This window comes from Poecilia formosa, unplaced genomic scaffold, assembly GCF_000485575.1.
Source record: "Poecilia formosa unplaced genomic scaffold, Poecilia_formosa-5.1.2 Scaffold66, whole genome shotgun sequence".
NCBI classification, from domain to species: domain Eukaryota; kingdom Metazoa; phylum Chordata; class Actinopteri; order Cyprinodontiformes; family Poeciliidae; genus Poecilia; species Poecilia formosa.
In genome coordinates this window covers 2028333-2052381 of record NW_006800005.1, presented here as the reverse complement: position 1 = coordinate 2052381, position 24049 = coordinate 2028333, and the positions used below count along the sequence as shown (strand labels likewise).

Sequence of the window (24049 nt, the reverse complement as noted above, 5' to 3'; positions counted from 1 at the left end):
CGCCAAACAAACACCAAAACACACACCTACATACACGCACGCACGCCCCAGCACATACATATGCACGGGGGAATAGCGGTTTATGATCTCCCCGTTTCCACCCCACCCATCCCCCCATCAGAAAGTAGGGCAGCTTTGACTGCAGCATCAGCCTGAGATGAAAGAGTTGTCAGGCCTCAGCTTGAGCGCAAAAAAGCACACTTCACCAGCACCAGACATCCTCAGTGTTAGCTTATCGCAGCCTGCCTGTTCTGTATTTCAGCTCTGCATGACGTTGCTTGCATTTATTTTAAAATTAAAAGCAAAAAAACAAAAAAAACAACATACTCTCCCTCCAACATTTACCTTCTGCACGTTTTCTCCCACTGCAGACCATGGGAGCATGGTTGACAAAGCAGGTACCGTATCTGACTCTGGTGTTTCTGTTTCTTAGCCTGTGGTGGTAGAAGCTAGCTGCTGCATTGGCCTGGCTTGGCTCCGTAGACTCTGTGGTGCTTTTCTGTCCGTGGTAGACCAGAGGTGCCTGCCTCAATGACGACTCCCCTCCGTGCGGTGCACTACCCCTCTCCCACCCCTCTTTTGTTTTCTCGCAGTGCACTGCAGCAGGGTCCAAGCTGTCATTGAGCCCTTCGTGTGTCGTGGGGTGACCGTGTGGTGGTCCCGAAAGTGCCGAGGGGGCTGTGCCGTGGGTGTGTGGTTGTGCATGCGTGTGTGGGGCGTGTGTGTCCCCCCCGGTACGGGTGCGTCTCATTACGTTGGGGTGTCGTTAAAAAGCCAATTCATTTCAGTAATTCAATTCAAAACGTGAACCTCAGATGTTGTATGGATTCATTACACGCAGGGTGATATAGTTTTAGTGTTCATTTCAACTTGATAGTTTTGGCTTATAGCTAATAAAAACCCCCAAAATTCAGCTTCTGAGGAAATTATATGAGTCGAATAATAAAGACTTTGTGGAAATGTTGTTTTACGGCCTCAACAGTCATTGGGAAGACTGCTTGACCTACACAGGTACGAAACCAAAGGTTATTGCTAAGGAAGCCAGCTGTTCACATGCTGCTCAATCCAATGGGAAGTGAAATGGAAAGAAAAAGTTTGAACATGCAGTAGGGATAGGTGCAGTTTTGATGGAACTGAAATAAAGCCCATTCAAGAGTTTGTGGGAGATTCAAACATCTGGACTGCAGTTGCAATAACTGAATCAGTCAATCTATCGAGTTTATTTGTGTAGCATACTTCAACAACACAGCATTTCAAAGAGCTTTACATTGTAAAAGCATTAAAAAAAGCATCATGAACACAACATATATATCAAATTATGATCTATACACAAGTGTCATCATTAAAATCATCACTACATGTCAAATATGTTGGTTAATGTTCCATTTATCTTGGTTCAAAAGTAACTCTAAACAGGTGAGTTTTTAGTCTTAGTTTAAGTTTTCTAGAAGTTTGTTCCAGATTTAATGTGCCTAGAAGCTGAATGCTGCTTCTACCATATTTGCTTCTGATTCGAGAGCACATGCAGAAGTATCTAGAACATCTGGTGCCACTGAAGCCTTCCTTTTGTCGAGCCACGTCTGAACCAGATGCAGGATCAGAAACATCTTACCAGGGGCTAAAGAGTGAAAGGGATTGAACTGTTGCTCAGTGATCCAAAGTTCTCTTCTCAGATAAAAGCAAAATTTGCATTTCATTTGGAAAATCAAGGCCCCACAATCAATGGGCATTAAGGCTATCAGCCCTGGACAAGCTCAGGCCTTGAGCTTGTCTGCATTGTTGGATCTGCCGTCTCTCAATTTTTTGGTTCACCGTCTCTGAGCTGTACATATTGGTGTTTTTGGCATGTAGGGTGAAAACATGGTGATCAAACCAGGTACTGGCAGAGCGGGGAGGTGTGAAGTCCTGCTCTCAGTAAAGCTTGTCAGCTGTGGGAAGCATGAAGTGCTCTAAAAGACTCTGGCAGGTGGCTGCACTGACTTGTGTTGGTCCATCTACTATTGGGCCAATCAACACCAGCCCCTCAAATCATTACTGACAGTGGGGATGTCGCATTGGACCTCAAGCAGCTCAAATGCTGTGCTTCCCGTTTAATTCCACCTGGAAAGATTAGACCTCCGAGCAACAGTTTAGTTCTTTTCCTTCCTTTGCTAAGCTTTGACACTTCTTATGTCGTCTCTACTTTGGGATTGACTTAACACAAGGAGCTGAACATTTATGGCCCAAGTCCTTGTTACTTTGGTGTGTGGTGACTCTTGAAGCACACTCTACACCCGATGAATCTAACCCAAACTTTTAAATGGGCACATTCTTTCCTTCCACAAAACTTTCCCATAATGAGCTGGGCTGCAGCACTGTGTGCGTGGCCAACTTCTTCAGCGACAATATTTGGTTCTAACGTTCTGCCTGAGAGAATCAATTATTTGGGGGCAACTATTAAATCCCTGTGATTTTGTAGGCCAAAAAGTTTTCTTTAAAGGTCTTCTTTTCTAAAGAGAGTATTATTAGCTATGAGCCGTAATTATCAAAATAAGCTGAAATACACAGTGGAAATGTATGAGGTTTACATTCTGAATTAAATTAGTGACGTAAATAAACTCTTCAATGATATTCAAACGTATTGAGACTCACCTGTGTGTCCAGTGTGAAACCCTGAACAAACCAAGCACCAAACACTCAGCTATTCCAGCCATGTATCACGTAAACACAAGAGCTTCACACATAAGGAGAAAACGATCAAAGTCGTGGCGAACTTTTGAGGTAATTGGTAAATTTCATAGGCCACTGATGCAAGGCGTTAACGTGGTGTCAAAAAAAAAACACTGCAGAACTGTTAAGTGTGTGTGTGTGTGCGTGTGTGTGTTTACATTTTGAGTATTTGTGGCAGCGGCCGTGGTGGAGCGGCTACTAAATTCATCCCACTTGCATGTGTGTCGGCTCGCATCGTTGGCATTAATTCCAGCCCTTCGATCTGTTTCATCAAGCCAGGTCGAAGCAAGAAAAACCGCAGGTTACGTAGTCCGTCAGATCACACGCAGGGACACTCAGAGCAACAGCTTAAGGTCGAGAAATCGAGGCAAACAGAGAAGACTGCGAGTCCAGGGTGACTTTTCTCGCACTCTCTCAGCGAGAATGCTTATTAGATAGCCCCGCAGCTGAACCTCCGTCAGGTTGCGCAGAGCGGCACAGATTGCCTGACAGCTCAGGTCCCTGGAGCAACGTTGAGAGTGTCCTCTCAACCCTCTGCACTTAATGGAACAGCTCTCATTGTTTTATGAAGAGCCAGCTCAGAGAAAAAAGGTAAATTGCCGGGTTAAAGACGGAGCAAGACACGGAACGACGGAGGGGGAAGAAACAAGAAGCAAAGGGACATTCCTGAAGTTCTTAGGGTAGCTTATTAAGGACAGGAGAAGTAGATGAGCGGAGGTTTGTTTTAGAAGTTATCCAGCCCATCTATAGGGTGCGACGGTGGATTTATGGCGGTAACCTTTTACTTGGTGACCTTTAGAGCAGGCGGAGTTGGGCGCACGGGGACCGAATGGGAGGAAAAATACAGCAACTTTTTACTACAGCGTCTCGACTTAGTTTCTTTCTTCTCCTTCACTCTTTCCTCGGCTAGCCTTTCTCTTGCCCAGTAGCCCCCCCTCATTCATTCTCACACAATATCTATCCAGTTATATACCCCATCATCCAGTCCCACAGATACCGCATACCAAACAAGTGTGTGTGTGCTCGTGTGTGTGCTGGCCCATAACCCAAGGCAATTTCTTCTCCTTTTTAAGGGGATTTCATCAGAGTCCAACTACATTACTGAGGAGGGTGGGCTTAATAGTTTCTGAAATCCCACTTTATTCTACTTAGTATGGGGGGAGTATTGACTGGGTCCTGACATTAAAGAGAGAGGAGCCTTATGCGAGGCCTGCCCAGGCAAGCCAATCAATGCCCGCTATGGATTGTCCTGTCCGGGTGCTTCATAAGTATTTGGCTGCTTTAAATGGCAACTCCATTTAACAGGCAATCACTGCTAACTGCCTTTGTTCCCCGAGCTCAATACTCGGGGACAATCTATTCCAGCCTGACTGTTAATGCGCCATCATGAGCGCTCCCCTGATGCCGAGAATGCTAATAATTAAAGATAAAACCTTTGATTTGATTCCTCTTGTTGAGCTGAAAACTCGGCCTGAGCCGCTCCGCTCCGCCCCTCCAGGTCTTCCCACCCCGCAAAACAAGATGGCGGTTATCCTCGAAGTCCTCCTTTTCCTTGACTCGCCCCCGTCTACACCCCCCACCCTCCACCCCTCCGTCAGCCGCCCCGGCCGGTTTGAGACGTGATAAAACGCCAATCGGGGTGAAATGCCTGTTAATTTTAGCCGCTGCCTCGGTTTAGATTGCGCTATTTGTATTCATAATGCATGGCTTTATTGATGCAGCGATTTGTCGGAGGGCAAAATCCTGCAGCGCAACTTGAGTGAAAATATGTTCATTAATCTGCTGAGCAGGACTCGGTAAAAAGCATTTCATATTCATAATCTCTCACTGGGTTATTTTGTCCGTCCTCGCTCGGCGGCGGGCGCGATGCCGCAGAGTGAGAAATGCCAGGTCATATCTCCCGGGTGTGTGTGTGTGTGTGAGTTGAGTGCTTTTTGTGCATGTGTGTATTGTTTTATCAGTCAACCTTGTCTTTGCACTTCATCTCCCGTGGGTAGACTTTGGAGTGTTGCGTCCCGTTCCTTCATTTATTGGTGAGGAAATCACTATGACAAGTTTGTTTAGGGCTCTATTTTTATTTTTTTATTTTTTTTTTAGGGGGAAAAAGAAATAAAACATTGACATTGTGTCACATCAGTCCTTGAAAAATTCTAATGAAGAAAATGCGCAGTGGTAAAAATGTTTGATTTAGACAGGCCAAGCAAGAATTGAAAGCTTTCTTTTTAAAAAAAAAACCCACAACATTCCTGTCTGTCGCTGTCTTGGCCTGCAGTCAAATTATTAAACCGAGCTTAAACACTTCCTGTTGGGCTTTCATAGCCCAGACTATTTATTTCATGTCATTTAGCAGGCCCTCTACGGACATAGCCAAGTGAAATTAATACATGACTAATCTTGACTGACTAAATTAACGTTGGGGGATATGCTTTAGCTGATACGCTGCCACGAGTTCGACAAAAACATTGATGCGATCTCATATCTGTCTGCATCGAGCTGGAGCCAGCAGTTAGGCTGCCTAGATTAGCATATAGACTAAAAACAGGGAGAAAGAGCCCTGCCAAAGCCATAAAAGTGCTCTATGTGAAGAACAGCAGGTTTGTTTTAAAAGGATTGCTTGGTTTTTGAAGTGGCGCGTTTGCAAACTGCGTTTTAGGCATTATTTTAACTCCGGTAGACAAGTCCTAAGTGATCTCGGGGATTATTAGCAGGATTATTATTTAGGTATCAAGCAAACAGAGATGCACAAACAGTCGACTAAGATAGAAAATGTTCACCAATTAAAACAGGAAAGTCAAACTCATTTTCTTTTTGGGACAAATCAACATCGCGAAGGTTCACAAAGGGCCGGTTGTGTCAGAACGAACTGAATAAAACCCGCTAACAAACCGTTAAAATAGTCATGTTAAGACTATTATTATTAAATGTTAAATTACATTAAAGCATTAAAGCGAATTGATAAGTTCTTCTTAAAGTTAAATAATGTTTAACATCTCGGACTGATGAGTCTATTCAGGATTTCATGTTTCTTTTTTAGAAACAATTTGCATTAAACTCAGTTACACATTAGCTCAACAAAGAGCAGGGATCAGTTGATTTGTGTGAATTTATGTGAATTTTTATAAAATGACTGATGTATTTTTGGCAATATAAAGATGATTTATATAATATCCCTTTGAGATTAATAAAGTATTTTTGAATTTGAACTTTGAAAATCATCTTTGATCTGATAAAATAATTGTTATCTTAAAGGTTTTATTTATGCGTCCCTCTGGAGTTTAGAGAGACGCATGAATTGCGATGGCAGCCTGGACTTGGAGTTTGACATTTGATTTAAAATATATCGACCTCAAAGCTTCATTGATCTGTAGAGTCAATGATCGTTTAAGTATTTTTGCAGCTATAGTTTGGATTTTGTTTTACAGTAATTGTGACTGCGGCAAATCACGGGCAGCATCGCTCTCGATTCTGCTTGCTGACTGTTTAAAACTACTCAACACAACCCCGCCCGATGTAACAAACAAGACCGATTACATGCAGGACACCGAGTTAACATCTTGTGATATTTTCTTCTGCTTCACCTGCAGAGAGTAACGGAAGCCAAAGGAGTTACTGCGGAGGCTAAAACAAACGTACCACTGATTAAATCCACAAAGTTTTCCCAGCTACTCTTCTGGTTTGTGTTTTAATAACATTCTAATACGTTACATCCTGAGTGGTGCTTCACCTGATTTCAGTCTTTACGCTTAACCAAGTAGAGCAGGAACTAAAAAGAAAGAAGAAGCCTGTGCATTTGGTATCATTTCTTCTTCTAATAAAGTATCTTGTGATGAAATATAATTTCCATATTTGTCCTCTATTAAAACCAGAGCATAGCAGATAGTGTGACTATGAGGAAGATATTACTGTCCTCTGTAATTGCCTTCTTTATTTGCCTCAAAGTCACTGTTGAGTTTGGAGAGCTCTCGCCTTGCTGGTTCCAGACTCGCTTGGCTCTCGGGCCTCTGATTCTGCTGGCGGGGGGGTGGAGGGGGTTCTTTTGCATAAGCTTAAGTAAAGGTTTATTAGTTCATAGACTGCATATACACGCACACACACTTGCACACAAACGCTCAGACACGCACAAACACACACACGCACACACACACACCGTCAAACATAATCTCATTCTCTCATGAGAAAGCATTACTCTCAGGCCATCAGAATCCCATTACCCACACTGAATCATAAATAGAGGGAGAAGGAGAGTGATGATCGGGTGGGGTTCCATCCAGTAAGCGAATAACGTAATCTATCCACCTCGGTCCGCACACGGACGGACATTAGCAGCCGTTGTTTTCGGTTTAGAGCCGGAACGAAAGACGTAAGTTTAAAAAAAAAAAAAAAAAAAAACCCTGACCCGCTGACTTAAACGGATTCCTAACCAGCCGGCATCTCGACGGTTGTTCATCCGTGTGTCGTTAATTATGAAACAAGTATCCCTCTGTTCTCTCTCTCTTCTCTCTTCTCCCCCCCTCAACCCCTCGTTCCTCCTGTCGTCTTCACCCAGACGGCTGTCCCAACTTGTGTAACGGGAACGGCCAGTGCACCATGGGTCAGCAGAGCTGGCACTGCGAGTGCCAGACAGGCTGGAGGGGCCCCGGATGCAGCGTTGCCATGGAAACCTCCTGCTCTGACAACAAGGACAACGAAGGAGGTGAATTCAAGAGCGGCGGTATAAAATTTTTGCGGCGAAGCGGTTCGTAAGTGCCCCTACAAGAAGAAAAGGAAAAAAAAAAAACAGAAAAGATATCGAAAAAAAAGAATGGATGATAGAGAGAAAAAATAAGTAAATTAGAAAAGAAATAGAGATCTCAGGAGAGGCGTCGTCTCCAGGGACGGCAAAAGTAAACTTTTTTTTTTATTTTATTTTATTTTTTATCAGAGACACCAGCGTTAGATTGTATTAACGAAGGATTCATGAAAGCTTAATGCTCTTTGCTGTCCTCACGGCTCCCTCTGCCCCTCTTTCAGACGGACTGACGGACTGCATGGATCCAGACTGTTGCATCCAGAGTCCCTGTCAGAACAGCCCTCTGTGTCGGGGCTCCCGGGACCCCCTGCTGGTCATCCAGCAGAACCCCATGTCCCAGCCTCGAGTCAGGTCTTTCTACGACCGCGTCAAGATGCTGGTGGGACGGGACAGCACCCACATCATCCCCGGGGAAAACCCGTTCAACTCCAGGTACGGCAAGCGAAATATGTTGAGGCCCAATAACAGGCAGAAAGGCATGTTATTGCTAATGAAAATAGGGGATATGAACCAAAAGAAAGTGATTATCTTAAAACCAAGTGTGTAAAAAGTAGACCTGCCACGATAAGAAGTTTAGCTGATAAATTGTCTCAGAAGTTGTTGCGATAAACGATAAAATTGTTGATTAGAGACCAAGGAGATGTATAATATAAATGTAACGGCATAGTAATGTAAGCACAGATTCTCAAAGATTAATAAACCTCAGATTATATTTAACATTTAATACTGGAACCAAAAAAACATTTTAGAAATCTGAAATAAATCAACAAAACAACAGAAGCAACAAATAAAACAAATTATTAAATCTCTGCAAACAAAAGCAAAAGGAATAGTTGAGACCGAAGCACCAGACTGAAGACTTTCGTCATCCAGGTTTTGGTAGAAAGAGAAAAAGGGTAAATCATGCAAATGGAAAATTTATATTAGTTTATCATGCAATTAATCGATTTATTGCTTATCGCGACAGGCCCGGCAAAAAGCACGACTTCGACGTTGCTATGCTCAAAATTTGGAAAATCAAACTTAATTTATCACAAGTTACATATATATTAGTTATATAATATGTTATATGCTGGAGTGTCTTGCAAAAATATTCATGCCATGTGAACTAATTAGCATTTTGTCTCCTTACAACCATAAACTCTAATGTATACTTGAGGGATTTTATTTAATGAAACAGAAATTCCACACAATGTGAATATATAGTATTTTCAAAATGAATATCTGAAAAGTATGTAATTATTAAACCAGGTGCAACAAATCGCAGCTGAAGTCACCAAAGTGGACGATTAATTAATCCACTTTTTCTTCTCCCGTCATGTAAAAATCCTAATAAAACCCATTAGAGTTTGCGGGTCGTTTGTACAAAGGCACAGCTTAGCCACCCACAGCTGCGGCGAACATCAAATTATTTAGATTTTATTTTATTTTTGCTTCATTATCAGTATTAATTATTTGGATGAAAAGACTTTTCATCAGCGAGATCAAGGCTACAACTGTGACACTCTTAAAAGGCCAGACATGAAAGTGAATAGCTATGCCACATGGAAACGTCACTCTCCGCTCAGTCGCTCCGATATCAAACAGAAACCTCTGAAAGGTTCGCAGATCTTGCTGATGAGTGGAGTTGAAGCGCTGTCCGTGCTCCTGATGCTTATCCGCGGATTAAAACAGTGGAAATAACCCATCAATGTAAAAAAACATCATGTTTAGAGGTTATCCTGCGTGCGCACACATATTATTTCGCAGCGTCACGGTTTATTTCTGTGACTGACACACAGAGTGGAGGGGAGGGGCGCTGATTGTGTATAATTAACGAGTAGAGGAAGGGCCGGAGCAGCAAGTGATGGAGTAAATTGAATGATTGAAGGATAGCCGTGCTAATCCAATCAGATTAATGGGAGTGTGAGGGTGGGGGAAGGGGGGTTTGATGGTTCCCTCCTCACTCTGTCCCTTTCTTGTCCCCCGTCCAGCTTGGCGTCCCTCATCCGGGGTCAGGTGCTGACCACAGACGGAACCCCTCTGGTGGGGGTCAACGTGTCTTTTGTCAACTACCCACACTACGGATACACGCTGACGCGGCAGGACGGAATGTATGTACGACTGCAGCGCCGTTCAAATCTGGAATCTACCTCACATTGTCGGTGCGATCAGATTAGATTAGGTGGCGTTGGATTAGACTGGATTAGAATACTGATTTTATGAGGAGAATAGGCTACTTAAGACTCAGGTAATAAGAAAACAGTCTCTGTTGGGAAAACAGCAAATATCTGATCGATATATTAAGATAAAGCAACAGCAAAAAAAAAATCTTAATTGTTTTTGGTTCGGCTTCTACTGCAAATATCTTAGTCCACTTAAAATTAGACTAAACTAACTTATAAGTAGATGTTCAGCAAGATGTATGAGCTTGTTTTAAGTCAGTAATTCCTTAATATTGATGAAAAAAAAACTACTTCCATTTGCAGATGATTTCACTAATAAGATGTTTTTCCCATGTTATAAGTGAAAACATCTGCCAGTGGAACTAGATGTTTTTCATCTATATTAAGGAATTACTGACTTAAAACCAGCTCCTGTGTCATGCTGAACATCTACTTGTGAGTTAATTTTGTCTTATTTCAACCCTACAAAGATATTTGCACTAAAAACACTTGGCAAAGTTTCCCCTTTTTTGCATTTAAGGTAATAATTACATACACTTCAATAAAAAAATCTGGGCTTTTATGACGTAAAATCATTGTTACGAGCTCATTTAGGCGAGGCAAATTTATTTGTACAGACTCAGAGCTTTAGAGAAAAGTCCTCTTGTCTCACGTGTCTCTCTCTTCCCTCTGCAGGAACTCTTGTCTTTTGGACGTTGTGCTCTGACCATACTTCTGTGTCCGTGTCCCGTTCTCCTTTCCTTCCAGTGTTTTTTTTCTTCCAGACACAACCGACAGTGTGCTAGCATCTTGCCACAGCTTGTGTTGCGCAGCAGCAGCAGTGATTAGTTTCGTGGACTTGTTACTTGAATGACCATGTGCTCTAACCTCTCTGTCCGGCCTCGTTTTTGTCTCGGCGCCGGTTTCCTTTCAGCAGTTCCAGACTCTTAAAAGCTCTCGATGTTTCCCAGAAGAAACGTGTATGACCTCTTTTGTCTTTTCCCCTAATACCTGTTATCCTGCAGATAATGACAACATGCTTGTTTCACTCTACGTAGTCTTCTAACTTCACATTTTTAACACTTTAGACTAAAGCCATCTCTGGGTCTCTACTTTGTTTTTGTCTCTTCTTAGTCCAAGCTGACTTTGTTGCCATTCAAAGCAACGCTAGGTCTCCATTTCAGGTCTGTTTGTTGTCGATTTTCTCAAACTATATTGAAAGAAGAAGAAGAAGAAAAGCCCCGATTCTGTTTTTGAGCTCAGATGACTGTTCACCACAACCACAGCTCATCCCCATGTGTGCCTCATTCCCATCCTGTTTTCACGAACCTCTCCAGGTTTGACCTGATAGCTAACGGCGGCGCCTCTCTGACCCTGCGGTTCGAGCGCGCGCCCTTCCTGAGCCAGGAGCGCACCGTTTGGCTGCCCTGGAGCCAGTTTTATGCAATGGACACGGTGGTGCTTAAGACAGAGGAGAACACGATCCCAGGCTGCGATCTGAGCGGCTTCGTCAGGCCTGACCCTGTTGTGATTGCATCCCCTCTCTCCTCCTTCTTCAGCTCCAAGCCAGGGGAGAAACCCATCATACCGGAGACACAGGTGCAGTACCACTGACCTCTGGCTGCCGGCTAATCTCCCTCCTGGTTCCCCTCGCGCTCCTCCTGCTCTCCTCTATATGCTTGTCTCTTGTAGCTTCTACCTACCTCCTCCCTGCCACCCGCTTCCATCGTCTCTCTCCCCCCCGCGCTCTCCCCTCCTCTCCCCAGCCTCCATCCCCTTCATTTCTTCCCTTCTTTCCAGTTTCTTTATTTCATCCCTCGTTTTGTCCTTCAGCCATCACTGGAAGCGCGACCCCCATTACTCTCCCTCCGTCTAATCCTCTTAATCCCCCCCTCTTTCCTGTGGTCTTTCCCTTTTGTTTCCCCAGGTGCTGCATGAGCAGATCGAGGTGCCCGGCACAGGCCTCAAGCTGTGCTACCTAAGCTCCCGCACGCAGGGCTACCGCTCGCTCCTCAAGGTCACCATGACCCCGGCCGTAGTGCCGATGGGCCTGCTGAAGGTGCACCTGATGGTGGCCGTGGAGGGCCACCTCTTCCAGAAGTGGTTCCACGCCTCCCCGAACTTGGCCTACACCTACATCTGGGACAAGACGGACGCGTACGGGCAGAGGGTCTATGGTCTGGCTGAAGCCGTCGGTGAGTGGCGCAGGCGGCTTTTGCTTCCTCTCTCTCTCTCTCTCCTCTCTCTCTCTCTCTCTCCCAGCACTCGTTTGAATACATTAAACGGTTTAACATGAAGGGGGCTACAGGCGGTGACGGAAGGAGAGGAGCTAATTAAGAAGCCTGAAGGAGAGATAGTACAGCAGTAAGGCCACAGTAGAAAGGGCTCTTTTTCTTTTTTTCCTTTTTCTTTTTTTTCCCCCTCTTCCATACGTCTATTTCTTCCATTGAAGCTGCTTTTAGTTCAGTCAGCCAGCCGTAACTGTGGTGAAGGGTTATTAGCCATCAGGGCGAGTTAGCCGCTAACTACTGGAGCAGCAAGCAGGAGTCCAGGGGAGCCTCGCCGCTATTACTTTCTGCTGTCACAGTCACTCACAGGCGCCGTCAGCCAAACACGACTGTCAAGACGCGGGCGCCGCGGACATCCGGGGGCTTCGCTGCGGACTGTAGTGGCATGGCGGGCGTGCTGTTTGGGAAATTGGATTCAGTCAAAAAACGAAAGAGAGAGAGAAAATCTTTTTCTGCTTTTCCTGTAGAAGACGAGGTCGGGTTTTCTTTCTTGTGAACTGTGAAGATGCAGTCCTGCGACAGTTACTTTGTAACTTTTTGACATTTTACAGCAACGCGCTTCAGTGAATATGACCAGGCTTCATGCAGCAGACCAACACAAAGTAGTGGCTAAATGTAGAGAGTGCAAGATCTGAAGGTCCAATGAGGAAAAGCAGCACATCAAAGGAAGTAGAATCTGATAAAAACATCCCCAAATCCTTACACCCTTTTTCAGAAAGTCGTTGAAAACAGCTGACTGGAGTCTGGTCCAGTTTTTTATTTTTTTATTTTTTTGCTATTATTATCCTCACTCCTAATGCACTACTTCCTGTAGATACTTGGTAGAAAAATGCTTTGAGGTTCAAGGCTGAAAGGTGACATAAGGTGGAAAAAAAGTTCAAGTGGTGTGAAGAGTTTTTGTTTCATTGTTTGTGGCAAACCTGGAAACGTGCTGGAAATAGTTCTCTGACTGTGACTCAGAAGGGAGTTGATGTGTTAACAGACTTTTCCGTTTAACGAGCAGGAACACACACACACACACACACACACACACACACACCAAATACCTTTATGAGCAATCTGAATGTATCTGCCTGATCTCAACTTATTTCCCATACGTCTGCTGCTTATATTCAAATGAGTTCTGGTTTTGGACGGAGTGCTTCTATAAGCGGAGTCTTCACCGCAGCGACAAACCCTGGCCTCGAGGTTTTCCAAGCCTGCAGGGAAATATTTCCCAATTAAAAAGGTTTTATCAACATGACAGGGTGTTAGCTAGGTGTGAGAGCAGGTTTGGGCGCAGGCGCTAACTAGCTTTTTTTTGTGTGTGTGTGTGTGTATGTGTGTGTGTGTGTGGGTGTGTGTGTGTATGTGTGTGTGTGTATGTGTGTGTGTATGTGTGTGTGTATGTGTGTGAATGTATCACACGTTTCACCTTTTAAATGAACTCGGAATAGCTTGCTCGAGTGAAGTCGGTGGTTAATATTTCCTGCTTCCTTCACAGTGTTGGTCTTTTTGCTCTTTTTTTTTTATCTCATAATTACACACCTGTAAGGTCTCTTTTTGTGTCTCATATCCAGTATCGGTGGGCTATGAGTACGAGTCGTGTGCCAGCCTGATCCTCTGGGAGAAGAGGACCACCATCCTGCAGGGTTACGAACTGGACCCCACCAATTTGGGCGGCTGGTCGCTCGACAAGCACCACATACTCAACACGCGCAGCGGTACGTGGAAGCGCCTCAGCTTTACCCTCGACTTCAGACCATGTTTCTCTCCTTTTTGGTCTTTCGGTTATATTTAGCCGCTTCCCTCCGCGTTGCAGGTTTTCATCGCTGCGTGTGCTTTCTTGCCTTGGATGGGGGTTGCTGCGCGTGATTCGCATTAGATTTCACAGTGCCTCTTTTGTTTTCAGTGAGGGTTTTTACAGGAGGTGCCTGCAGTTGTCTCACCCATCCAAGCTAATGCTGTTCAACAGCCAATCGGGAGCGTCGTTTTCATGCACGAGGGAGTTCGGTTATTAATAAATTGCCAATTGACAGAGTTTGTTTTAGTATAATATACAAGATTAAAAGAAAAAACTGATATCATTTCTAAGCAATAAATCAACTAATCACATGATAAATAAAAAGAAACTCAATTGTTTTCATGTACGTGATTTGTTGTTTTTCTCTTTTCTGGATGATAAAAGTCTTCGGTCTGGTGGTTTGGTCTCAACATTTTTGTTTATAGAGGTCACATAATTCATTTTATTCTTTGCTTCTGTTGCTTTGTTTTATTTATTTTGGACACCTAAAGTGTTGGCCAGTTAAATTTTAACGTTTGTTGATCTTTGAGGATGTGAAAATGGTCTCAAAACAACAATATCATCATTCATCGCAATAACTCCTGGCACAAGTCACCGTTCTGCAAAAATTTGTCATCATGACGGGCCGAATCACACGCAAGAACATTTAATAGAATCGGTCCAAAGCAGTCCAACCTTATTCAGTTTCTGGTTTTTGAAATCAATCTGAGTGCTGAACAAATTTATGGGCACATCAGGTAAAGATATGCACAGTTCCTACATATAAATTAAAGGTTTATGCAGAAGCGTCGTCTCTTGCTAAAAAAAAACATGGTAAGAAAAATCCAGCAGTATGTCAATAAAAAACTGTTATTTTTGTTGTTGTTTTTAACTGAGGGAAGATTTACTGCCATGCTGGCAGCCCGACGCTTTTGATTTAAAACAACAGCTGTTCTGGTAAAAAAAAACAAAAAAAAAAAAAACATTTCACAAGGTCGGAGCGTACAGAGGAAGGAATCTCTAAGTAGATCATCCAGATCTCCACAGATTTTTATCTTCGCCTGACATGCAGTGGCTTCCTGCAGAATTTAGGTCTGGGGACTGAGACGGCCATGAAAGGAGGAGGATTTTGATTTTTTTTTTTTTCCCATGTGTTTGGGATCCTTATCACACTGAAATGTCAAGAGTGACAGATTTTTAGTTCTCTGGTAGAATCCAGCAGATGTTTATTTATCTAAAATGCCATAACATTCGTAATGAAATGTTCTCTAAAATGGCTTGGATGCTTTGGAACAGGAACAGGCCCACAGTATCACAGACTCTTCACTGTACTTAACGGTCACCAAGATTTCCACATATTTACCGTGCTTTCCTCCAGTTAAGTTAAGTGTTACTTGTTAAAAAGCTCGATAAAATGCTCTGTTGAGTTCGGAAGACATCATAGATCTCGTCCACCGGTCGCCATGGAGAACGGCGACCCTCAGACGCCGCCGTACGCCGCCGTTCTCTAACAGTAAGCGTTGCGGATTTGTTTACCTCCTTCGGCGTCCTGCTCTCTGCATGTGGCAAGATAAATATGGGTCCTCATCCAGCCTGCTTGGCAGTGGCTAAAAGAAACGAGCCTCTGTGTCATGACTTATTTATGCCCCAGGGAAACAGAAAGTGACGGATTAGTAATTAGGAGTTCCTGGAAACTTTTTAAGTAGATTGCTTGGGCGGGAGTAATTGTACCACTAGGGATTTTAGCTGAAAGTTTTTTATTCCATAACATTGGATTTATTATTTATTTTTCCTCCCCTCCTCCACCACCGCACCGAATGACTGCATTCAGATTAAAAGTGGGATTTTATTCATGGCGCTTTTGTTTCTTTCAGGCATCCTGCACAAAGGCAGCGGCGAGAACGTGTTCGTGACGGAGCAGCCTCCGGTCATCACGAGCATCATGGGAAACGGACGCAGGCGCAGCATCTCGTGCCCGAGCTGCAACGGCCTTGCGGACGGCAACAAGCTGCTGGCGCCGGTCGCCTTGGCGATGGGCATCGACGGCAGCCTGTACGTCGGCGACCTCAACTTCGTGCGTCGGGTCTACCCGTCGATGAACACGACGGGAATCCTGGAGCTGAGGTAAAAACCCGACACCCGGAGAGGAGAAAAAAAAAAAACACGACCCCGTTACGTCGCAGAATGGAAGAAAAGAAGCGGGAGGAGAAGAAGAGAGTTTAGCACCTAATGTGTGTTGTTTAGCATGACGACTAAAAAGGCGAGAACTAGTGGATAGGAAGACGTGAGCTTCATTATAAACCCTGCTTGATGCCGTTCCTCCAGAGTGCTGCTACATGTTTACAATCTGCATCGTTCGCACCACCTTCAGCTTTGCATTTCTCTCTGTTGGAAACTCTCGGCAGATTGTGTGAAGTAATATACGTTCTCTTGTGTTTTTCTGCCTCCTATTCTTTCTTAAAGGAACAAAGACTTCAGGCACAGGTGAGATACTTCTGTCAAGAAATTAAAACTTATAGCTTTATAAGGAGAGCATGCAATGTGTTGTAAGTATGTCTGTACCCCTTGAAATTTTCCACATTTTTGTTAAACCAGAACTACAAGCCTGTGTGTGTTTTATATTTGTTTCATGTGACATATCTTAGCTGTGAGGGAAATTTTTACTTGCTTTTTAGTTTTGCTTTAGTGTAGTTGGAGTTTTAGTCTTAACATCCCTCAACTAAAATTGAGGTCAACCCAGAGGTTTGTCAGGAGCACAGCAGACACTGAAGGATTAAAAATATCAAGCGATATCCGAAGCTTTGAACATCTCACAATGGATGAACGAGAAAAAGAGTACGACACAACTACAAACCCACTAAGACAGTGGATGTTCTGACAGCTGCAAAAAAAAAAATAACTGCGGTATCTCTGGAGGAGCTTCAGGGATCCACAGCTTAGGTGAAAAACAAAAAGGGCCTTCTTGGAAAAAGAGCAGAGAAGGCAGAAGACTTGAGATTGGAACGGAGGTTCCTAAACCCAGTCAAAGTCCAGAGATCAATCTAAATGAGTCGAAAACTCACAAATGTTTGTCGTAAAACTACTTTTCTAATGAATATTGGGCAGAAATAATCATTCTAGATGTGGCAAGAGACGTACCGTAAAAATGGTGGTTCTGCAAAGTGTTACAGCAGCTGAAGCATTACAAAGGTTTTGGGTGAAACTATTTGAAAAACGCTTTTAGTTTTCCCTTAACCTTTATAATTTTTTTCCTCCCCTCCTCCACCACCGCACCGAATGAATGTGTTACACTTTACATTCGACTGTGATTTAAAATCCCAAGAAAATACATAAACCTTTTGCTTCGAAAGTTGCAACGGTTAAAAGTGCCAACTTTGCATTAAAAGTGTCCTTATTTACCGAATGACACTTCATGACAACAGTCACAAACATTCATAAAGACTGCTTCATCTTTATGACAGTGTCTTAAACACACCCCTTCGAATAAAGTGTCACCACATTTTCTTTTTGTGAAGTGGGCAAAATGCTGAAAAGTTCAAGGGGTCATGAACGTACAGCTGAAGACGTTCAGCTAAAAGCTGTTCCCGTTGCGTCGTGTTTCCTCTCACTTCAGCAATAACCCAACCCATAAGTACTTCCTGGCGGTGGATCCGGTATCCGGGGCGCTGTTCATCTCGGACACCAACTCCAGGCGGATTTACAGGGTTCGCTCGCTGACGGGTGGCCGTCTGCTGTCGGACAACGCCGAGGTGGTGGCGGGGACGGGGGAGCAGTGCTTACCCTTCGACGAGCGCTGCGGCGACGGTGGAAAAGCCACTGAAGCTACGCTAATGAGCCCCAAAGGTAAGAAGAACCCTTTCCCAGCTTTGTTTTTACAAGCATCTTCATCTCATTTTTGCTTCAGCAATTCCATTCCTTCGTAGGAATCAAGATTTTTTTCACAAAAAAAACAAAAAAAACAATCCGCAAATGACTTGGCTTTGGGAAACATTGGCTTATGCAGTGATCTGTAGTTCAGTTCAGAAGAAATGACATCCTCCTATATGAAAGTGCCGCCTTGTGACTCGACGGAAGCAGGACAGAGACTGGAGCGGTTTATAAACCAGGTTAATGTTAAACTTATAATGGAATTATTTTTGTGGATCAGTGGATCTCGGCACACTGTGACACCAAACTGTCAAACGTGTCACGCTGTAACATTTCTCGTCAGTGACACGAGAGTGTGTAATGTGGGGCTGCAGGATGCCACCACTCTACAGTATGTGTATGTTTGAGTGCGTGGGTGGGAGGGCTTTCTGGAGGATCAGGCAGCAGTCGCTCTCTTTTACCTGTCACAACCCAAACATCAACTTCATTTTTCTTCATCAAACTTTTTTCCGTTTACAAATTCCAGACTTTTGGAGATCTGCAGATCTGAAGTTTGATATGATTTTAACGTGGAACCTGCGATAATCTTAAAAGGAAAGAAGAACCCAAGAGAGGAAGCAAAGACATAAAGGGGAGAGAAAGAAAGTGTTAAGGAAAAGGAACAGGTGCTGGATGCAGGAAACTGAAGAATAAGATGTGACACAAGTAAGGAAACAAAGGACAGATTCAAAAAAGGAATAAAACAGAGGGAGGCAGCACAGAAATGGGAGGAAGAACAGAAAGAAGGTTGTAAGATATAAGAATGAAAGGACAGAAGGAAGTAAGGAAACACAAATATGGCTAAAGCAGTAAGGGCACAAGAAAGAACAGCAAGACAAAGTGAATGACAATAATACAAGAAAGGTAGGAGAGAAGGAGGGGAAAAGGAAGGAAGTATGCAATAAAGAAAGATAAGTTGTATTAAGATAGAAAGCTAAAGAGAAAATAAATACAAAGAAGCAAGGTGATAAAAAAGGGCAGAAATTGAAAACCATGTAATCTACAAAAAAGTCTTGAAATTCTAGTATTTTTTCATTGTCCATATTTCTTTTGATGTAGTTATCCAGAAAACTTTCAAATCAAAATCCAGTTTTCCAGACTGTGGGATCTTGTTTGTATTTCGCTCAGTACTTAGCGGTCTATGCTTTACTGCCACCCACCAGTTTTGCATCTCATTGCATCTAGAAGTAATTTTTGGTGTTCAACTCATGTGGTGTTAAACATGTCACACATGCAAGGTGCTCAATGAAAAGCAAAAAAATAAAGCTAATCTAGAGGTAGGAATAGATGGCGATGTCACTAAAAAAAAACCCAGCACCGACTGAAAAAGCAGGGCAGGTAAAAGTGCACTAAAAACCGCTTTCCACTCCAGATGACCCCGCTCACAACCCGCGATTGCCCTCCGAGAGGGGGCCCGGGCTCATCTCTGCATCCCGATGACTCATCCTCGAAAACGAACACTTCTCGACAGTTCAGCGCCCGATCCATCGCTAACCCCCTTCCCACACACACACACACCTCCCCCACCCCCCACCCCTCCTCATCCGCTGAAGCACCGAGCGATCCAGCTGCCAGGGCTGCCATCCGTTTCTCAGCTGCCACACCGAGTGGAGTTTAATTGACTTAAAATGTCTGCTGGGGTTGAGTTATGAGTCGTCACTCACGGGGTGTTCATCTCTGCGCTCGACAGGCATCGCTGTGGATAAAAATGGCCTGATGTATTTCGTGGACGCCACCATGATCCGCAAAGTGGACCAGAATGGCATCATCTCCACTCTGCTTGGCGCCAACGATCTAACTGCCGTCCGGCCGCTGAGCTGTGACACCAGCATGGACGTCAGCCAGGTGAGGAGAGAGTGAAGGTGATTGATGGCCGTGATAGACGATGATGTAGCGTCCCCTGAGTGCTGAGCTGTGAGGCTCGGTGGACGCGAGCCAACCCAGGGGTCAGGGGGGAGACGGATATAGGGAGGGATTAAGGAGTCGGTTGATGAGAAGAAAGAGAACCCGTCTGCAGTCACTTAGAAAAATTAAGAAACTTTGCTAAATCTTGGCTTTAGTGACTGTCTCATGCATATATATATATAAATATATACTCTGTTTCTTCCTAACAGGTCCGTCTGGAGTGGCCCACGGACTTAGCAGTGAACCCCATGGACAACTCTCTCTACGTCCTGGAAAACAATGTCATCTTACGCATCACTGAGAACCACCAGGTCTGTGCTAACATGGCCATGGAAGCCCCTAAGGATGAACACTCACCACAGTGTCCTGACAAGATTTTATTCCAATTAGGCTTTCTCGGGCCAATTTAGAAGTAAAAGTTCTGAATTTTGCAGCATACGACAAAATAACCCCTTTATTAGTTCCAAGAACTTCCAACCTTCTTCGATGTACAGTGGTTTGTAGTAACACTCAAAGCTCTTGAACTCTTCGACGTGACAACCATTTTAGAATTCGAGGCAAAGAAGTGCATGACTGTGGGACGAAAAGGATGAATGGATTGCAGTTTTTTTTAAAGAAAGAGTGGCAAGAGTGGTAACTCTTTTACTCCTAAACAGAATCCAGTGCAAACAGTTAGCATAGTAGATATTTTAATAAAATAGAGTCCACCTGCATGAAATTACAACCGAGTCCAAACCAGATGTACTTCACAGAGATCAATCCATGACTCAGGGAAAGAGATAAGAAGTCCATGATAAGTCTGGAATAGTTTCAGAGAACCATGACTCGGGTAGGACAATCTGTCGAAAGCACAACTATTGGTTATGCACTTCAGAAATGCATTGCACATATCTGAAAGTGTGGAAAAAGACTCTGCTAAAAGAAAGTCATAAACTTTACCACAAACCTTTTAAGGGACAAACACATGGAAGAAAGTACTGTGGTCAGATGAGATCAAAACAGAACCTTTTCCAGAACAAACACCACGGCGCGGAGACTTTTCTTTGCCATTTAACTGGAAGATAGAGATTGACTATAGACTGGAGGGCAAAGGCTCACTTCCCAGTAGGACAACAACACAAAACACACAGCCGGAGTTACAATGGCATGTTTTAGATCAAAGCATATTCATGTGTTAGCAAAATTCAGACCCCAAATCTAATCGAGAATCTGTGACATGTAAACTGATGTTCACCAACACTTTTCATCCAAAGCGACTGAGCTTGAGCCATTTCTGAGTGAAGTTTTTACTTCCAGACCTACAACATGTCAAAATACATGAAATGTGGCCCATACTTTGATATTTTGTTTGAAAACGACATATCCTTTCAACCACATAAAGTCCCAGCAACGGTTCTGGTCGTGACGTGGTAAAATGACACACAGATGAAGGAATATGAATACTTGTGCATTTCACTACAACCCCATAACTGAGTCTTCTTTCTTATGTCGTTTCCCGTAGGTGAGCATTATTGCCGGCCGGCCCATGCATTGCCAAGTGCCAGGCATTGACTACAGCCTCAGTAAGCTGGCTATCCACGCCGCCCTGGAGAGTGCCACAGCCATCGCCCTGTCCCACACCGGCACTCTCTACATCGCTGAGACAGATGAGAAGAAGATTAATCGAGTCAGACAGGTGGGCCCTGGAGAAACCTTGAGCTCTGTTGTTTGTCTTTCCTGCTGGTTTAGAATAAATTTGCTTCTTTCAAGATATTTTTGGCTGCTAAGCTTGGCAGCTCCTCTGGTTCAAGCTGAGATTTCCAGATTACAGTACTCCTACTTCGCTTTACCTCAGACTGAACTTTGCTGTTGGCAGAACGCTCCGTTTGATCACGCAGCTCTCCTCTGTTCTCTGCTCGGGCTCCAGGTGAACACCAACGGAGAGATCTCTCTCCTGGCCGGCGCCGCCTCCGACTGCGACTGCAAGAACGACGTCAACTGCAACTGCTTCTACGGCGACGACGGCTACGCCCCCGACGCGGGCTTGAACTCCCCGACGTCCCTCGCCGTCTCCCCCGACGGCACCCTCTTCATCGCCGACCTCAACAACATACGCATCAGGGCGGTGCGGGCGAACCGGCCGGGCCCGGCCCTCTCGAGCGTGGGGTTCGCCGGGTCGGCGCAGTACGAGGTGGCGTCGCCGCGGGAACAGGAGCTGTATGTCTTTGACGGCGAGGGGCTTCACATCCAGACGGTCAGCCTCGTGACCGGGGAGCCCCTTTATAACTTCACCTACGGCTCGGACGGTGAGCTGGTCATGCTGGTGGACAACTGCAACAACACCGTCAAGGTCAGGAGAGACGGCCAAGGGCAGGGAGGAGGAGCCGGCCTGCTCAGGCTGGTGCTGCTGCCCGAGAATCAGGTGGTGACCCTCGGATTGGACCCGACCGGGGGGCTGCGCAGTGTGTCCGCCATGGGCCAGGAGGTGGCTTTGATGGGCTACAGCGGGAACACGGGCCTACTGGCCACCAAGGCTGATGAGACCGGATGGACAACTTTCTACCAGTAAGTCTCAGCAGAGGATCTAAAGTAAAGGTGCATGATGCCCTGCTCTGGTCCAATTTCACATGTTATCCTTCTGCCCCCTAGTGTTCGCTTTGAAAACTACATCTAAAACCTGTACCAACACTTCCTTCAGCAGTACATTTATTTGCCAACACCTTTAGCCCTCGTGTGTAGAAATGGGGTCCAACTGACCCCACACACGTAAAATTTGTATAATTAGTCACAGTCCTCTACGTTTGGGTTAAATCGTATCCTTTCCCCCGCCCCAGGTATGACAGCGAGGGCCGCCTGACCAACGTGACGTACCCGACGGGCATGGTGACGAGTCTCCACCGCGAGATCGAGCGCTCCATCAACATAGACATCGAGAGCTCGAGCCGGGACGACGACGTCACCGTCATCACCAACCTGTCCTCGGTCGAAGCCTCCTACACAGTGGTGCAAGGTAGGCCGATTAAACGCAGCAGCAGGAACTCACTTTTTCCGGTTTCAGATTTATTTTTTCTCCAGCCTTAAAAAGTCCAATCGGAAGACTTTAATTAAGTAACGACGAGTCACACAGAGTTCTCCTTTCAGGATCGCAGCCTCCCCTCTGTGATGGTAAATATGCTGGCCTCCCATTTTAATTTTCATTCATTTATGTGCGCGCTCCGGGAGATTATTTTCCTCCCCTCCGCCCGGCCATTCTCCTCTCAGTCCCTCTTATGGTGGGAAAAAAAAATAAAAAATTACCAATATATAAGTTGTTAATCCCATCTGGGTCATCCAGCTTTTGAATGTCATCCCAGCAAAATTCATTAACTCACGTTGAGTGAATCCTCCTCATCCCTCAAGCTCTCTCTCCGTCTCTCTCTCTCTCTCCACACGCGCACTCAGCCGGTCCCCATGATCCCTGAGCTTATTTGGTGTGTTTAGAAAAGAGGAGGAAGAAGAATAATTGTGTCCTTCCCCTTGACCGGTGTGAGCCGTGGTGATGCTGCTAGTGCGGATGCCGAGCCGGATGGGTTGCGGATGCAGTCGGCGGCGCTCCACCTGCGTTTCGGCGGCCGGCGGAGCGTTTGTTCGCCGCGCTTTTAAGTCATTTAGGGTTTCCTCCACACTGTGTGGGTTTTCAGCTCAGCCTCTGCGCTGACATCCTCACTTAACCGTCTCCCCTCGCTTCCCGCTCTTCCTCGCGCTCTTCATTAACTCCTGCGCAGTGAATTCTCCCTGGCCCCTCAGGCTCTCATTTCACCCCCTCTCTGTCTTTCCCTCAACCTCGCCGCCGTTTTATTACGAGGTTGTTCAGACAGAGCGAGCAGGAAAGATTTATCTAAAGGCTGGTGCTGCCAAGTCAGTGGAAAAAAAGAAAAAAAAAAAACCGCTTCACTTGTCTGTTTGAGGCATTGTTAAAATGTGCCTGGAGCTTTATTACAAATTGGCCTTATGGATTACTGTCATTTATGGCAGAGTGTCAAATTAAAAAAAAAAAAAAAACTGAGCTTCTCACCTTTCTGTAAATTGAATAAAGAAAGATCCAAACTCTGCATCTCCGGGAGAAATCAGCTAAAAACAATTTTATCTCCATCATTGTCATCAAGACGTCTGTTTCCAAACATCAGAGGGGAAAATTAGCCTCGGCATTAGGGACGGGCTTATCTCACTCCTTTCTTGTGAGAAAGACAATAAATTGTAAAGATGGAGCGATGGTATAGGGACATCAGTTCAGCATGAAGGCTTTCATTCAGATTATTTTTCACTCTAAAGGACATAATCAAGGAAACCATCTGTTTTACAGACTGGATCGTGTTATTTTTGACATGAGCCTTAACTGAAAATCTCGCATGTCGATAAGATACCAGCAGACGTAAAGGGCCTTTTTCTGTGTGAAAAACACACAAGTCCTCTTGCTTAATGTGAACCAACTTAAGCTAAACTAACTTAGATCATCACCCCCCCCCCAAAGGTGGAAACCATGCATGTCTTTGTAAGGTGGGAGAAAGACCCCAGTATGTTAATCCCA

General features: G+C 44.7%; 1 protein-coding gene across 3 annotated transcripts in view; it reads left to right on the top strand.

Moving 5' to 3' along the window:
* Nucleotides 1–24049, top strand: part of tenm2a (teneurin transmembrane protein 2a) — a 296883-nt gene that overhangs the window by 265710 nt on the left and 7124 nt on the right. For 2 of the 3 annotated variants that reach the window (XM_016672797.1, XM_016672796.1), the window contains 15 exons: nt 372–398; nt 7256–7402; nt 7720–7930; nt 9472–9591; nt 10980–11241; nt 11570–11837; nt 13490–13633; nt 15567–15816; nt 16156–16176; nt 17306–17535; nt 19289–19443; nt 19713–19814; nt 21005–21178; nt 21410–22047; nt 22317–22492. In XM_016672797.1, the coding sequence (XP_016528283.1) occupies nt 372–398; nt 7256–7402; nt 7720–7930; nt 9472–9591; nt 10980–11241; nt 11570–11837; nt 13490–13633; nt 15567–15816; nt 16156–16176; nt 17306–17535; nt 19289–19443; nt 19713–19814; nt 21005–21178; nt 21410–22047; nt 22317–22492 (2925 nt within the window). The remainder of the gene's footprint in view (nt 1–371; nt 399–7255; nt 7403–7719; nt 7931–9471; nt 9592–10979; nt 11242–11569; nt 11838–13489; nt 13634–15566; nt 15817–16155; nt 16177–17305; nt 17536–19288; nt 19444–19712; nt 19815–21004; nt 21179–21409; nt 22048–22316; nt 22493–24049) is intronic. The other variant, XM_016672795.1, reaches the window with a different exon arrangement.